At 31.1% G+C, this 10,781-nt stretch overlaps 1 protein-coding gene across 1 annotated transcript; it reads left to right on the top strand.

Moving 5' to 3' along the window:
- Positions 1,381 to 4,829, top strand: LOC109332641 (alcohol dehydrogenase). The gene is made up of 10 exons (XM_019567652.1): positions 1,381 to 1,420; positions 2,019 to 2,155; positions 2,257 to 2,303; positions 2,602 to 2,927; positions 3,011 to 3,093; positions 3,192 to 3,267; positions 3,564 to 3,625; positions 3,712 to 3,807; positions 3,943 to 4,104; positions 4,662 to 4,829. Exons 1-10 carry the CDS (start codon positions 1,381 to 1,383, stop codon positions 4,776 to 4,778), a joined length of 1,146 nt encoding a protein of 381 aa, XP_019423197.1. The 3' UTR covers positions 4,779 to 4,829.

Raw genomic sequence — 10,781 nt, 5'->3', positions numbered from 1 at the left:
CAAATTGCTAAACTTTGATGTGAAAGTTGCTGGAGAAAAGAGGAAATTCCAACTGCAAGAGTTGGAAGAACTGCGGTCAGATGCTTATGAGAATGCTCGTACTTACAAAGAAAGAACAAAAAGATGGCATGACAAACACATACTTCACAGAGAATTCCAAGTAGGGGAACTAGCTCTCTTATTCATGAGTACTAATTATTTTATATGTATTGATTATTATAAAAATATAAATATAGATTGAAATTTAAAAATCCGTGGGGTACCCGCAAATACCAGCTACTCGTGCGGGTATCTGTAAATAGTGTGAGTATGAGTACGATAAAGCACTACTTATACTTGTTCCGCCTCGTTACCATCCCTAATTTGAATTTAGTGTATTTGGAAATTGATTACTCTATATAATACTGATTGTGGTTGGTCAAAAAAATATTTAATTATGTTTTAATAATTTTTTCCCTTATTATAAATAATATATGAATTAACATACAAAATGTAATCTTATATTTAATTAATTTTGAAGTCTATTATTTATGACTAATCTTGTAGACAATTCTCACTCAAAACATATTGTGGACCAAAACAAAGAAACACAACAAATTGATTTTCGCTTGTTCAGCAGGCTCAAATTTATGAAAGAATGTAATTGAGCACCAGGTGTTATGTTAGAAGTCTTGAAGTACATTTATTTAGTTTAATTTGGTTAAGAGAAATAAGTTTATGAAAATGACTTGGGAATGTACCAACAAGTGGTGGATTTACTTATTGAATATGAAATTAAATAACTAATAGACCTAATTTTACCTGCTTACCCTCATGATTAAAATCAAGCCCCAAAAAATATTAATCACATTGATTTGTTAATATATATAGTGTAAGTGTTTTTTACACTGTCAGTAAATCATCAAACATTGATTTGTTAATCACATATAAAAGTAATAGAAATCAATGATGAATGATATGCTGACAATGTAAAAAACTTTACACCGTAAGTGAACATATTTTAAACTCATAATAGAATTATTAGTTGTGGTACTGAGAGTTGACCCTAACTGCAACTTGGTCTATGCTATTTTATAGATGCAAAGATGTCAACTAACTACCAGAAACCAGACAGCGGGAATTTGGAACAACAAAGGCGCCGCTGGTTGTAAGCTCCTCTGTCTTAAGGAAACAAAAACCAGCTATTTCCATGGTTTTTCTTTCAAATACTACTTTGATCACTTTTAAAATCAGAAATGAGATTGACCATTCTCCCTGTGTGCACTATATATATACTACCAAAAACCAACCCATATCTACACAGAAAGAAAAAATAGAAATACATACTTGTGTCTTTGTGTGAGTGAATACTAAGAAAAAAAGTCAATCAAGGCAAAGAAAATGGTTTCAAACACTGCTGGAAAGGTCATACGTTGCAAAGGTATTGTAAAATTATACATCTTTGTATAGGTTCTATTCACTTGATTCATTGTTCCTCCTTTTCTTGTTATTGACTAAAATTGAGTAATCGTTTTGCTGCTGGGTTACACTAATTTTTCTACTTCCAACATTTTTTTTGTAATCATGTGTCTTCTACACTACTTTCTATGTATACTTGCTCCCGTAAAGCCATGCAAATCTTGTTAGAGATATAATAAGTGATTCATATGCCTTTACCTACCAAGTTAAACTTTTGGGAGGATTGGTTTAGGATATAGAGCATCTTGAGTTTGATGCTTACCGCCACCCACTATTATACCACTGCAGTTTAACTAAATAAAATTATATTGTATACAAAAATGGATGATTAGTTCAAGTGGTACATGCTTATTTTTATTAAACAAGACTCGAGTTCTAGTCTTGCGTACTGAGAAAATCCTAATTGGTAGAGGTAGCCCCACTATGCTGTGGATATTACAAGCTCGAATGAAATTACCTCATATGGAGGATACCAGGTTATTGACGGATGTAAGAAGGTCACAACTTAGCATCAATACTTCCTATTGACAAGTTGGTTTATCATTAATTATGCATTTCAGCTGCGGTGGCATGGGAAGCTGCTAAGCCACTGGTGATAGAGGAAGTGGAAGTATCTCCACCACAGGCAAATGAGGTTCGTGTCAAGATTTTATTCACCTCACTCTGCCATACTGATGTCTACTTTTGGGAAGCAAAGGTATTGAGTTGTTGTATTAGTATATGAAGTAATTCGATATTGCTAGTTTTCAAAACTATAATTGAACATGTGCTCATATTGTTACATTGAATATTTTACAGGGACAAACACCTTTATTTCCACGTATATTTGGTCATGAAGCAGGAGGGTATGCAACTATTTTCATATGAAAAAAACAAATACCTCATTTGTTAAGTTCTTTATTAATTGCACATATGATAAGTTTAATTTAGATGCATAAACTTTTACATTATCAATCAACATATAAACATTCAGAGTAGTTACTACAAAAGTCTGTCATTTTTAACAATGTTATATTGTATGATTGATTGATAGTGTATAAAATGTCTACATAAACAACACTTCACCATTAAATCCATATACATAGTAATTAAATCCATATGACACATCTAATAATTTCCACCTTATTTTTTTGTTGCTCTCAGAATTGTGGAAAGTGTTGGTGAGGGTGTAACAGATCTCAAGCCTGGTGATCATGTGCTACCGGTGTTCACAGGTGAGTGCAAGGAGTGTCAGCATTGCAAATCAGAGGAAAGTAACATGTGTGACCTCTTAAGGATTAATACTGACCGTGGTGTAATGCTCAATGATGGGAAGTCAAGGTTCTCAATTAATGGAAAACCAATATACCATTTTGTTGGAACATCCACTTTCAGTGAATACACTGTTGTTCATGTTGGCTGTCTTGCCAAAATTAACCCAGCTGCCCCACTTGATAAAGTGTGTATTTTAAGCTGTGGAATCTCAACAGGTTAGAATGAATTAAATTATGTCATTTTATCAGGTGGAAAACTTCTCTACCAAATAACAATCTTGATAAATTTCATATTGAAGGTCTTGGTGCTACATTGAATGTTGCAAAACCAACCAAAGGCTCATCAGTGGCTATATTTGGGTTAGGAGCTGTTGGCCTTGCAGTGAGTTTTCTCTTCTCGAATAAAGGAGGAAATTTTTGGTGTATCTATTACTCAAACAGTGATTTAAGTATTGTTTTTTGCTTACACCTTTTCTGCAGGCTGCTGAGGGAGCTAGACTTGCTGGAGCTTCCAGGATTATAGGGGTTGACTTGAATTCTACAAGATTTATTGAAGGTGAGCGAAGTTTTTAGACGTTCTAGTATACATTATTGATGATTTTTATAATTTTATCACTTCAAACACCTAAAATATTGTAACATTTACATACACTATATCCACCCACACTTATAAAATATGGTGTTGTCCCCTGTAGGTGTTCTACAATGTAAAAAAGGATTACTCATTTATAGATATAATAAATATAAGCACCATAATTTTCTTTCCGTCGAGGATCCTTATTAGTCAAAGATGCTAAATAATTCTGAAGTTCTAAACTACTTTTTTTATCTATGTACTTATCTTGTCTACAGCCAAGAAGTTTGGAGTTAATGAGTTTGTGAATCCAAAAGAACATGACAAGCCAGTTCAAGAGGTTTGTCACCTAATATTAAAGGACTATAGTCATGAAATTTATACATAAATCTTGGCACATGTTTTAATCTCTTTAATTCATTACAGGTGATTGTTGCAATGACTGGCGGGGGAGTTGACCGTAGTGTTGAATGTACGGGAAGTGTTAATGCAATGATATCTGCATTTGAATGCGTGCATGATGTAACTTTCCTCAACCTTCTTTTCTACTCACTTGATTTTCCATGATCATTTTCCTAACTATGTATTACATTAAAGCATGTTTTCAATTCTTATGTCTTGCACTCCAACTTTGACTTACTCTGTATAAACTTGTAGGGATGGGGTGTGGCTGTACTTGTTGGTGTGCCAAATAAAGACGATTCATTCAAAACGCATCCCATCAATTTATTAAATGAAAGGACTCTCAAGGGTACTTTCTTTGGAAATTATAAACCACGTTCCGACCTTCCATCAGTGGTAGAAATGTACATGAACAAGGTTAGTAAATTTCATCATTCATGAGAATAGAGTTTATATTTGCAAGTAGTGACCCACTTATGTTTTATATGCAATATCCACACATTAGTTGAGTCATCTTCATCATGATAATATGATAGTTGTTACCTAATTAGTGTAATTAATTTCAAATTTTATCAGAGATAATGATCTTAAACAAGACTCTTTCATCAGTCAAAATATGTTGGAAATTCATTTAGAAACTTCATTTCTTACTTTCTGGCTTATTTGATGTCAAAGGGAGAGACTAATGATCACTAAACATCAATATTACCATTCGTCCAGGTCACCCTCTGATAACAACATTTCCTCCATAGAAATTATTGTGTATTCTAAGAGAAGTATTCTGCTTTAACAATAAAAGTGAATCTTGGATTTTTATAATCATATTTCACCTATTGAATAGAAAACAAAATACTTTTTGGCTGTCATAAAATTCTTGAGTAATATTCTGATAACAATGTTTAAGAACTTTTATTTTCTCACTGCTCAATCATTTTGAAAACTTTATTGATTTTGACTTATTTCAAATATGACAGGAACTTGAATTGGAGAAATTCATCACCCACAGAGTACCTTTCTCAGAAATCAACAAAGCCTTTGAATACATGCTTAAAGGGGAGGGTCTGCGCTGTATTATCCACATGACTGAATAGGATTTCTTATATCAGCATTGAGAGAGAAAAAGTTTTACCTGAGCATATATGTAGTTGATTTTCCTCTAAGTTTCATTGGCAAGTTATTGTATCTCTTCTGAACTACATGTGTTTGTACATGACAAAATAAGATGCTCACGTTCTATTATGTTTGCATATAAATATATATATATACTTATTGGTTGGGTGTGATTGAAGTTTAAAATCCTTGTGTTGGGAATGTCTACTCTAAATCTTATAAAATCATATTATGTTATGTAATTAGAGTAATAGTGCTTTCTTATGTTAATATATTAGTGACATCAGTTTGAGATTTATCTTTAACATAATAGAAATGTTGAGAAAAGTGGACCAAATATATAACTTTAAAGGTCTGTAAACTGTAAAATCTAGAAACATCCAATAATATATGGTTAAAGCTTCTTCCAGTGGCCATTACACTGTAAAAATTGTGACCATTTTCCGGTTGTTAAAACAAGAACTTTCTATATATATATATATATGCTAAATTGTGAATGCGCAGATTCACATTCGCTACATTGATAGAACAAATTATATTGGTGTAAGTCTCCCTATGACAATTTTTTGCAATATATATGACTAGTCCTCCAAGTCAAAATAATAAAGTAAAATATTTATTCATCAAATGTAAACAAGGCAGACCTAATAATAATATCTAAAGGGAAAGAAGGAAACCATAAACTCTGCTTCTTGACTTTATTGCCTCAAGTTACTGTACACATTATCTTAAATTGCGGTTATAGTTATGGTTACTGTGATTATGGTTGTTATGGATGTTGCAATGTGGATTGCAGCTATAATAGTGTGAATCATTTTGCGATTAAAAAATATTTATGAATTCAATGCGTTGTGCTACAACCTAATTCAACTGTATCATTATGATTCGATGTTTCGATGTCACATCACAATTGTATTGTGATGCGGTTGCAACAATCACCACGACCACAATTTGAATAATTGTATACACATTTAACTCTCTCCTCTCTTTTCACACCTCTCCCCTCAACTTTCTGAAGATAACCATTACACCGAGAGTCAACAAACAACACCTTATGCACTACAATGGCTACTATGATCTTCTTTCTATTCCTCCTCTTTCTACTACACCCTCAACCACATACATGCCTTTGTGAATGGAGATACAACTCTGATCAAGAAAACTTGCAAGAACACCAAGTACAACAATGTCTACTTCTCTTCCCTCAAATCAAATCCCAACAGCCTAAAAGCAGACCCTAAGGCTTTGTTTGTGAATTATTGGGGAATGGGAAGGAGATTGGTCAAAGGTATAGGAGGGGGCATAGTAAGTTAATTATAATGTTTGAATATCTTTTTATTTTTCCTTTTAAAATGTAATTAATAATGAGAAGTGAACAATAATATATAATTATATAATTTTACTAAAAGTATTTATGTATTTTTACATTTTGTCTACGGAAAAACCTCAAATTGAGGGAACTGTAAAAGTATATACATGAAGGATTTTAGAGGATTTGAGAAACTTCCATAACCTTCATCCAACTCCCAAACAAGAAGAAGACTTTCTAAAATCATCTCTCCCCTTCACCCTTCTCTTCAAAATACACTCCCAAATAAAGCATGAAAGTTTAGCAGCGATCATTGCTGGAATTGGAATGGCCAATGCCACCTCCACTTCTTCCTACTTATCTTGAAAGACCCAAATGCTTATCTGCACATAATTGCAGCCAAATATATCCCAAATGCTTGTCACAACTGATTCAAAAGTACGGTATCCTGGTTTGGTCTATCCTCCCGAGACAGCTCATAGAGAAAATGGTTTGCACCATATATGTGATGTGGCTATGGATATTATTGATCATCTCATTAACCTCAATTCTTAGCTGCATGCATTTTGCATACAATTTTTGTTGGAACTTGTTTTTGTTAGAAGTTGATCTTTTGGAAGCAATTAGTTGAAATTTTTGGGTGTTAAATGTAAAAACTCTCAAGTCTCACATAGAAGAATTTTGAAGAAAAACATTCTCGAGTCCCACATAGGATAGATGGGGAACTTGGAAAAAATATCATGTTATAAATAGAAGTCTCTTCCTCTTCATATTTTCTTGTCCCAAGTTGAGTATGTTTTTACTCAGCTTTTTCTTTCTCCCTCATACTTTTCATCGATGCATTTTCGACAAACTTATCTCCATTTTCTTTCTGTGGCACTAAGAATTGGCACAAACAACCAAATTGTGGGAATTTTGAGAACTGACACTAGTAATCAAATTGTGGGAAATTTTTTGACAAGGGTAGCTATATTGTCAGTATTTCGAAAATTGGCATGAGTAGCCATATTGTGGATATTTCGAGAATTGACACTAGAAGCCTTATTGTGATGGGTGTATTCGAGATTGATTCTTACAATGTCGTAAGAATTCGATAATAAAGATCTAGGCTGTTTTATCCTAGGGACAACGTGGTTGATACTCTACTTGCACATTTTGGGAAGTGCCACAAAACGTCTTAAAGAGAGTGACCTAGTCGTGACTCAGCCAATAATTATTATTTCGTGGCATTTAGAATTGTTGCAAGCTATAGTAACAACAATTTTAAGACGCTTCAACTACAATGACATTCGTAGATAACTTTACTAGACCGAACAACTTTGACATTACCAAACCATTTCAGTTTGATGGGACTAACTTCAAATGCTGGCAACATAAGATGGAAAATTTTCTCACTATGAGAAAAGTTGTACACGCTCTGAAAACTGATGTCCAATGATGCCGAAAAAAGCTGAAAAAAATGAAAGAGATAAACTAGCTATTGATATAACTCCTTGGAATGAAAATGATTACCTACGTAAGAAATTTATTCTGAAATGGTTGTCAGATGATCTCTATGATTACTACAACCCATACAAGTATGTCAAATTAATTTGGTATGCACTTGAAAAGAAATATGATACTGAGAAAGCTGAGACTAAAAAGTATGTTGTTAGTCACTACCTCAAGTATTAGATAACTGATGATAAATCAGTAGAGTCTCAGTCCAATAAGATACAAAGAATTTCTCAGGAAAACATTTATGAATGTATGCCCCTAGAGAATTAAACTCGCAAGTAGAGCCTACGAATGTGTATTCATTGGGTATGTTGTAAACAACAAGACATATAGGTTTTATGACCTTAACGCAAAAGTGATCGTGAGTCTAACAATGTTGACTTCAACGAAAATAAATTCCTTTTTAAATTAAGGAAAAGTGGGGGCATTTCAACTAGTCACATACATATGATTAGAGATAATGATAAAACTAAAGGGTTGGAAATAGAAAGGATAATGAGGTACCTTAAGAAAACAATAAACCCTATATTACATTACTGAATGTTTCCAACTGTCCTAGAAGAATTCAACAATGTTGATTGGAACATTCTTTCAGATGATTCTAAAGCAACCAATGGCTACATATTTAGCATACCTGGTGGAGTTATTACTATTCTTTTTTGTATTACTTTTATTGGTTAGGTAATAATGATTGAAAATAAATGATAGAAGATACAATAAAAGGGTAAAAAAACTCTTACATTATCAGTACAAAAAACTCTTACATTATCAATATAAAAAACAAACTCTTACATTATTAATACAAACTCTTAGATGTGTATTTTGAGTCACTTTCCCCCAAATAATCACTTTTACAAATTATTTTCCAAAAACTTAAACGTATTACACGTGTCGTCAAGCTGGTGGAGTATTCTCTTCAAATTATAAAAAGAGAAAAACATATATCACTCTTTTGTTTTCAATCATCATTATCTGACAAACAAATATAAATAAATGATAGATTATATATTTCATATGTGTGAATTTTTACATTTTTGGTGCATATATATTACAAAATGGGTTATTGGAAGGAAAATGATACTATCAAATAAATATATTTATTCATTTAAGAGACCAATTTAATTTTGAGGAATGCTATCATTATTCTTATTGTGACAAAGACGATACAATTATGGAACATCTATAATTTAATGAAAATGATACTAGCTTTATTATATTTGAATTGGTTACATATTGTATTATTATTTTTTTGTAAAGATAGCAATATACATTAGGATGCTTTTGGTGTCAGGGTTTTTCATAACAAAAAATAATAATACAATATGTGAGAGAGTTTATAAAGATAGCAATATACATTAATGAACATCTATATAACAAAAAAAAACTCTCTCACATACACGTGTCATCACCTTCTTGAATTGTCACATGTCACACTCACAACAAAAGTTTTCTCACTCAAAGAATTCTACCACCTCCGATACACCCTACCACACCATAACATTTGTTATTATCTCTCGATACATCTTTTTATCATTTATTCTTCTTCTTTCTTCCATATTTTTTCTCTCTCATTTTATTACTAATCATAGAACCTCATCTCTCTTTCACTCCTTCATTTTATTACTCTACTTTTCTTCAACCAATTTTCTCTCTTCTTGGTTTATATCATTCTTTCATTTCAAAATTTCTTATTTTAGAATGATTTTATGCATGTAGATCTATTCATTGATTTTTTTCTTTGAAGATGTTGTATTAAAATCTTTTTTTGTTTATTTTATAGATATGTTATTATTGTTAGATAACTAGAGGAGTGAGATGTCTCTAATGACAAGGACATCAATGATAGTTCTATTTGATCTAGTGTCTCTTATTGTTTGTTCACCCTTGAAGCATCATTGCAGGTTAGTTTTTCTATATCTCTTTGTTGTTTCTTTATTTGTTTATAGAATTTTCTATTCAAAATAATTATTATTGTAATGTTGAAAATGACATGAACAATGACGAGATCGTAAAGAGGAAGAAAAAAGTAAATAATCTCTGACACTTTGGTATTTTCATCATTTCTCCTTAATTTTCTAAGAAAATTGTTAAAATGCCATTTTGCTACCTAATCTTGAGCAAAAGTAGCATAATATTGATTCTATGTTTTTTTATTTTTGTTTTACATTGTGGTTCATCTATTTTATTGTACAACGAGAATTATGTTACTTATGTAATGATTCATTCTTTCATTATTCATCACACAATCTTTCATTCTTCATTACACAAATAGATAAATATAATGAAAACTCAGGTTATAATTCATCAAATTTCACTCTCATTCACCAATAGGTATGTGGCTTCCTATTTGTTCTCTCACTTTCTTATTCATTCATTATATTTCATTCCATAATTTAATCTTACGTTTGTCATTTGTCGTCTTGTAGTAATATTGATAATAATTTGATTGATTATGAACTTAAATGCTATGATTATATTTAACTTAATATTTGAAATAATTTTGATAATAATTGTGTAACAATATATTGATATTAATGTAATATTTATGAGCAAAATTTGATTTCATTCATTGTAATTTAAATATGAATAAATGGACAATAAATTAATTTGATTCTAAGAAATTTGCAAGTGAGAATTAATGCATCATTTAAGATTTGGAACAAATAAAAAAATAATTAGGATCACTTTGTGTTGAACAATAGGAATGTGGTTTTACATCTCTTCATTCCCTTTCTTATTCATTCATTGTGTTTCATTACATAATTCAATTGATTGTTTACATTCGTTCATCCCCTTTCTTATTCATTCATTGTGTTTCATTACATAATTTAATGATAATAATTCAATTGATTATGAACTTGAATGATATTGTTATCTTTTAGTTAAAATGATTATATTTCAGTTAATATTCAAAATAATTTTGATAATAATTATGTAACGATATTGAGCATTAATGTAATATTTATGAGCAAAAATTGATTTCATTCATTGCAATTTAAATGTGAATAAATGGATAATAACTCAATTTGATTCTAAAAAATTTACAAGTGAGGATTAATACATCATTTAAATTTTATAACAAAAATAATAATAATTAGGATCATTTTGTATTGAACAATATGACTGTGACTTTACATTTGTTAATTCCCTTCCTTATTCATTCACTGTATTTTATCCC

Source organism: Lupinus angustifolius, chromosome LG18, assembly GCF_001865875.1.
Source record: "Lupinus angustifolius cultivar Tanjil chromosome LG18, LupAngTanjil_v1.0, whole genome shotgun sequence".
Taxonomy (NCBI): Eukaryota; Viridiplantae; Streptophyta; class Magnoliopsida; order Fabales; family Fabaceae; genus Lupinus; species Lupinus angustifolius.
The sequence above is the reverse complement of the archived record's forward strand: the minus strand, read 5'-3'. Positions and strand labels throughout refer to the sequence as shown.